This window comes from Neoarius graeffei, chromosome 3, assembly GCF_027579695.1.
Source record: "Neoarius graeffei isolate fNeoGra1 chromosome 3, fNeoGra1.pri, whole genome shotgun sequence".
NCBI classification, from domain to species: Eukaryota; Metazoa; Chordata; class Actinopteri; order Siluriformes; family Ariidae; genus Neoarius; species Neoarius graeffei.
Genome location: NC_083571.1, coordinates 92,544,910 through 92,551,599, shown reverse-complemented (window position 1 = coordinate 92,551,599; position 6,690 = coordinate 92,544,910). Strand labels below are relative to the sequence as shown.

The window sequence follows — 6,690 nt, the reverse complement described above, 5'->3', positions numbered from 1 at the left end:
ACTGTAAGCTACTGTTGAGAGGTAAGGTGCTCACTGTATGGTGTTCCTATATTATTATTATTATTATTATTATTATTATTGCAGGAAGCATGACAGTGACATTTAGACGCTGTTTAGATTTTGAAGGAAATGTGTGTGATGTCTCTTCAGCCCTGTGCTGCTGTTATACAGCTGTGTGTCGCAGGCAGAAGCCTCGGTGACAATTCAGCCAGTGTGGGGTTGAGTAAATCCTCGAGGATTGATCAAGGATGATCATCTCCGGATATTTCTGTTACAGGAGTACTTCAGTCATTTTTGCATAACTGCAAACACGTCTGTAGAAGATATAATAATAATAATAATAATAATAATAGCAGCAGCAGTTGCAGGCGAATCTGCCAGTGCTGAGCTCCATGGTACTGTATGATGTCATCGGTTTATACTAAAGCCCATTTTAATCGACTGTGCTTTAATAATTGTGCTGTCTTCATTTGCATGTGATTTCATGTACACAGGTGTTCATTACACACCGATTCCTGTCGTTTCGGCCTTGTTTATATTGATTTTCTCCATGAGATTCATGTGCACCTGTTAGAGAACCCTGAGAAATGACATTCATGCATGGTGGCACTAATTAGTGTCTGAACTATTCTTGGCAGATGAAACACTATTTTAGGGTCAGCAGTCTTTAAACCTTTTTTTTTTTTTAATTAGTTGACTTGGTCCTATATCAGAAAAAAAAAATATTTGAAATCAAGAAAATATATGGTGTATGCATCACTTAGGTTAATTTTGTCATCAGAGATATTCAGAAAACCAAGCATTGAGTTTTATAAAAACCCAAATATTTATTTATTTTGTCCTGTCAAAAAATGATTAAAAATTAAATTAAATAAAAACCCATCACATTATCTGTAGCTGCTTTATCCTGTTCTACAGGGTCGCAGGCAAGCTGGAGCCTATCCCAGCTGACTACGGGCGAAAGGCGGGGTACACCCTGGACAAGTCGCCAGGTCATCACAGGGCTGACACATAGGCACAGACAACCATTCACACCTACGGTCAATTTAGAGCCACCAGTTAACCTAACCTGCATGTCTTTGGACTGTGGGGGAAACCGGAGCACCCGGAGGAAACCCACGCGGACAACATGCAAACTCCGCACAGAAAGGCCCTCACCGGCCATGAACCCAGGACCTTCTTGCTGTGAGGCGACGGCGCTAACCACTACACCACCGTGCCGCCTAAATTAAATATTTAAAAATAAATATTTCAGGGCAGCACGGGGGTGTAGTGGTTAGCACTACTACCTCACAGCAAGAAGGTCCTGGGTTCGAGCCCAGTGGCCGACGAGGGCATTTCTGTGTGGAGTTTGCATGTTCTCCCCGTGTCTGCTCCGGTTTCCCCTACAGTCCAAAGACATGCATGGCTCTAAATTGACCGAAGGTGTGAATGGTTGTTTGTTTCTGTGTCAGCCCTGTGATAACCTGGCGACTTGTGTACCCTGCCTCTCGCCCATAGGGAGCTGGGATAGGCTCTAGCTTGCCTGCGACCCTGTAGGACAGGATAAGCGGCTAGAGATAATGGTTGGATGGATGGGTTTAAAAAATGGGCAGCACGGTGGTGTAGTGGTTAGCGCTGTCGCCTCACAGCAAGAAGCTTCTGGGTTCGAGCCCAGTGGCTGACGGGGGCCTTTCTGTGCGGAGTTTGCATGTTCTCCCCGAGCCTGTGTGGGTTTCCTCCGGGTGCTCTGGTTTCCCCCACAGTCCAAAGACATGCAGGTTAGGTTAACTGGTGGCTCTAAATTGACCGTAGGTGTGAATGTGAGTGTGAATGGTTGTTCACACCTGCCTCTCACCCATAGTCAGCTGGGCTAGGCTCCAGCTTGCCTGTGACCCTGCACAGGATAAGCGGTTACAGATAATGGATGGATTTTTAAAAATCTGTTAAATATTAGATTGCTTTCTTAATTTTGTGTTTGTAGTAGCATAATTGGAAATTTCACCTCCGTTGCTGTGTGGAAGTTGGTATCAGAATCATGTTTATTGCCAAGTACGTCAGATCACTATCCAATGAGCACATGCACACACACCCAGCACTGGAGAGCAGTTGAGGGTTAGGCATCTTGCTCAAGGGCACTTCAGCCATGGATTTTCCTGCTGGTCCAAGGAATCAAACCAGCAACCCTTTGGGCCCAAGGTTCCTTCTGTAACCTTTAGGGCATGGTTGCCCAAGTATCAGCTGATGCTAATTTCAGTGCTCTGATATTGCTGTCATCTCATCTCATTATCTCTAGCCGCTTTATCCTTCTACAGGGTCGCAGGCAAGCTGGAGCCTATCCCAGCTGACTACGGGCGAAAGGCGGGGTACACCCTGGACAAGTCGCCAGGTCATCACAGGGCTGACACATAGACACAGACAACCATTCACACTCACATTCACACCTACGGTCAATTTAGAGTCACCAGTTAACCTAACCTGCATGTCTTTGGACTGTGGGGGAAACCGGAGCACCCGGAGGAAACCCACGCAGACACAGGGAGAACATGCAAACTCCGCACAGAAAGGCCCTCGCCGGCCACGGGGCTCGAACCCGGACCTTCTTGCTGTGAGGCGACAGCGCTAACCACTACACCACTGTGCCGCCCCTGCTGTCATTTTGAAAATGTAAAACTTCTTGGTTAGAGAAAAGTCATTAGGTATGCCTCATGAATTATTTTCTTTCTGTAGGTTGTATCTGGTATCAAAGTGCAACATGAACTTTGTGTTAATGAGGAAGATGTATTTGCTGAGCTGCCTTCTAGCCTTGCTGCTCCCCCCTCTCTCACACCAAGAGGAGCATCCCAAGCTGCTGCTCGTGTCGTTTGATGGTTTCCGCTGGGACTACGTGAACAGGGTTCCCACACCCAACTTCCGTGCCCTGATAGACGAGGGAGTGCAGGTTGAGCGTATGGAGAACACCTACATCACCAAGACCTTTCCTAACCACTACACTTTAGTGACAGGCTTGCACGCAGAGAGTCATGGCATTGTAGCAAATGAAATGTACGACCCAGTTATGAATCGCTCCTTCTCCATGGAGGGGCCGGAAGTGTACGACTCTCGATGGTGGACGGAGGCTGTTCCACTGTGGGTAACCAATCAGATGGCTGGATGGAGGAGCGGGGCTGCCATGTGGCCTGGATCAGATGTGTCCATTGGTGGAATATACCCGACCCGTTACATGCCATACAATGCCTCCATGCCTTTTGAGATGCGTGTAGAGAAGCTGATCAGCTGGTTCTCAGGACCAGAGGCGATTAATTTTGGGGTGCTGTATTGGGAAGAGCCTGACGAGAGCGGCCACAACCTGGGGCCCGAGAGCCCGCTTATCGACGTGATCATTGAGGACATTGATGTCAAACTGGGCTTTCTCCGAGACGAGCTCAAGAGAGCTGGGCTTTATGACAAAATCAATCTCATTGTCACAAGTGACCATGGTATGACACAGCTGTCACGTGACAAAATCATTGAGCTGGACACTTATGTGAGTCGAGATCTCTACACATGGATAGACAAGAGCCCAGTGGTGGGCATTCTACCTAAAGAAGGTACATTTTTAGAAGAATGAGACATTCACAGATTTTATACCTAAGCTTGTATCCAAAACGTACAATTTTGGGTTGCTGGCACAAACAAGTCTGAGCGTTTTCAAACAGAACTGAATTCTTTACTTTAAACAAAGTTATGCACTTATCTGGCAGTTTTATAATTATGGGGAAAAACAATTTCGCTTCTGATATTACATAACATCATTTGCCGCTGTAGTGATTGATTTTTTTTTTCTCAGATAAATTTGATGAAGTGTATAATTTGTTGGCGAATGCAAATCCTAACATGATGGTGTACAAGCGAGAAGACATTCCTGATCATTTCCACTATAAACACAACCTAAGAATAATGCCGATTATTATTGAGGTCAAAGAAGGCTGGACCATCGTACAGAACAAAACTGGACCCTTTATGAGTGAGTATAAATGGGATTAATATTCTACTGTTATGTGCTGAATAATTTTGCAGAGAGTTTAAATTTTAACTCTCAGGTAGAGGCTTTAAAACAGCTTATGCTTATTTCGACTGTTGGATCATAACTGATTATTCTGTGCTGCTTTTCATTATTCACAGTGGGCAACCATGGCTATGATAACCACCTCCCCAGCATGCACCCTGTGTTTGTTGCCCGTGGCCCATTATTCCGTACAGGTTACACTAAGGCCTCGATGCGCTCAGTGGACCTCTACCCTCTTATGTGTAGTGTTCTGGGCATTCAAGCACTGCCCAACAACGGCTCCCTGATGAGTGTGCGCGATCTGCTGGTGGAGACGTTCACAGCTAGACCTGTACCTCTGTCCGTACGCAAGGAGCCCTCGTGTGCCTGGGTTGTGGGCACTGTCCTGGGCAGCGGCCTCGTCTTGGGATTCCTCATTACGTTCGTGAAGCAGTTGACACAGAGGCAACTGCCCCCATTGCCTCTGACCAACAGGGAGATTTCACAGCCCTTACTGCAGGAAGAATTGCGCCTTTAATGAAAAACAGTGTTTCTCATTATTACGTTATTTTATTTAGAGAAGGGAAAGCTTGCAGTAACACTACAGTCTCTAGTGGGAGGCTCTTGGAAGCATGTAGCATTGCTCCACTCTCTGGTGCTTCAGAGCCAATTTTTACTCTCTGTCATTTTCAAATATTTAAAATTAAACCCGAGAGAGAAGGTCACATTAATTTGTAAATCAGCGAAAGAGAGGACAACTACCAAATCGAATCCAATATCACTGGTGCTATGCCAAGGTTTAGCAACTGTAGAGCAATACAACAAGAGAAGCTACAGGCAAACAGTCTGAACAATCATTCAAAGTCCTCTGCTGATAAAACTGAGCATTTTCAATTTCCGAAATCCTGTGGCCTATATACTTAAAAGGTAGACTGCCTTTCAGATTTTTCAAGTATAGGTCATAAAAAGAATTTTCCCTGACACCCAATGATTTTTGTTTAGTGGACCGAAAGCTACTGAAGTCAAATCAGACGTCCAATTTTATTAGTTTTTTAAAAAATAGAATAATTAATGAATTTAGGGCCATGTGGCCCTAAATTCTCAGCTATTTTTTCCTGCTTCACCACGACCCAATTCAAGATACTATGCCATGCATCACGTGGTGGGCTTTCCCCATTTGCGCAAGGCATTATGGGGAAACAAATTCGAAATGAGAGAAAAACGGAGGACGCGAGTGTGCGAACGAAACGTGAAAGACCGACAACAGTAACGGAAAGCAAGAAGAAAAGACATTATGTTGCGAAGGAAAGGAAATGCAGAACCAAACTAATAAATGTTAGCGGTCAGCGAGCACCTCGGTGTGATCAGCTGTTTGTTTAGCGACAGAATGATGTGACTGTCAGTGCACGGTCAAAGGTAAACCTGCGCACACGGACTTCCTCGGTCTGCCTGACTGCGTGAAGCAAGCGATTTCATGCACGTTATTTGCTCGGGAAGCTCCTCAAATTAAATAACTTCCCAGCAAGAGAATGGCCTGATATTTTGAAAGATATTACAGAAATAAACATCACAATGACCAAATTTCAGAGAGAACTAAATTTCACTGATTTTATGAAATCAAAAGGCAGTCTCACTTTAAAGGAAAAAAAAACAGGAAAAAAAATTGATTTAAAAACAAAAACTTTTACCCTTTTAAAGATACAAGAAACCTTTTCTTCTGGGAAAGGGAAAAAAAAAAAGAGCCAGAGACAGTGCTCCATTCTGTATTTATTGAATGTTTAACAAGTGATAGTTCTCTTTAGGACAAGGGCATTGGCATCTTAGCTAACTGCTTTTTATACTTTGTGTTTCATTCATTGAGATTTCTTTAATCAAGTACAGTGCAATGGCTACATGCTTTGTTTTGTTTGTATTGCTGGCATAATGTTTTTTTGTGTGTTTATTTGCATAAAGTAGGTATTTAATCTGCCTCGGTGTTGCACTAAGATTACTACAAGCTAATCAGGATTTGTAGAAAGTGTAAGGGAATGGTATGGTTTTAGATCAGTTGCATTTTGCACAATATTTTCCCATGGTTTTAGTATTTTTAAAGTACGTGCCAAAATACTTTAGCTACAAAACATGTGAAACTTAAATTAGTGGTATTGATTTTCTAATTTTAGACTCAATTTTACATGAGACCCCAACTGGGGAGAACCACTGTGATTTCACTTTTACAGGTGTTAAAAAAAAAAAAAGGAACAAAAAAAAAAAAAAGTGTTTAAACACTGATGTAATTATTGGTGGTACATTTAGTTGGTACACATGTTGCTTGTAAAATGTTATGCTTTTATGCTGTGGCTAAAACTGGGCGGGGACGAGGGGGATGGGGGAGAAAAAAAAAAAAAAAAAAAGCCCATGATGGTGATATTTGCCCTTCTTATGTGAAATTATATTGTAGTGTTTAAAGTTATTATTTAACTGCTGTCCTACATGGTCTAGATTTTAATTAAAGACTGGTGCAAGATGCACACTCACCTCCCGTCACTGTATTGTTATTGTACTGATACAAAGCAATGACATTTACATGACATACAGACATGTAGTGCCACAGTGAACGTTCGCGTTTTCCTGCTAACGCCTCGTTGATGGCTTCATCATGCATGCAGGAAACCAGCGTCATCACCTTGTCCAGCTGCAGGTTT

General features: G+C 43.5%; 1 protein-coding gene across 2 annotated transcripts; it reads left to right on the top strand.

Moving 5' to 3' along the window:
• On the top strand, positions 1–6,378 carry enpp5 (ectonucleotide pyrophosphatase/phosphodiesterase 5). Of its 2 annotated transcripts, none has more exons than XM_060917641.1 (4): positions 1–21; positions 2,710–3,569; positions 3,809–3,985; positions 4,144–6,378. In XM_060917641.1, exons 2-4 carry the CDS (start codon positions 2,735–2,737, stop codon positions 4,542–4,544), a joined length of 1,413 nt encoding a protein of 470 aa, XP_060773624.1. In that variant the 5' UTR covers positions 1–21; positions 2,710–2,734; the 3' UTR covers positions 4,545–6,378. The 2 variants fall into 2 exon arrangements, with proteins under 2 accessions (XP_060773624.1, XP_060773626.1); XM_060917643.1 differs by lacking the exon at positions 1–21 and adding an exon at positions 368–395.
• The last annotated feature ends 312 nt before the right edge of the window (positions 6,379–6,690 follow it).

Coding starts and splice junctions, on each gene's coding strand:
- enpp5 (XM_060917641.1), top strand. CDS start 2,735: ATGAACTTTGTGTTAATGAGGAAGATGTATTTGCTGAGCTGCCTTCTA. Junction 3,570..3,808: donor GGGCATTCTACCTAAAGAAG/GTACATTTTTAG, acceptor TTTTTTTCTCAG/ATAAATTTGATGAAGTGTAT. Junction 3,986..4,143: donor CAAAACTGGACCCTTTATGA/GTGAGTATAAAT, acceptor CATTATTCACAG/TGGGCAACCATGGCTATGAT.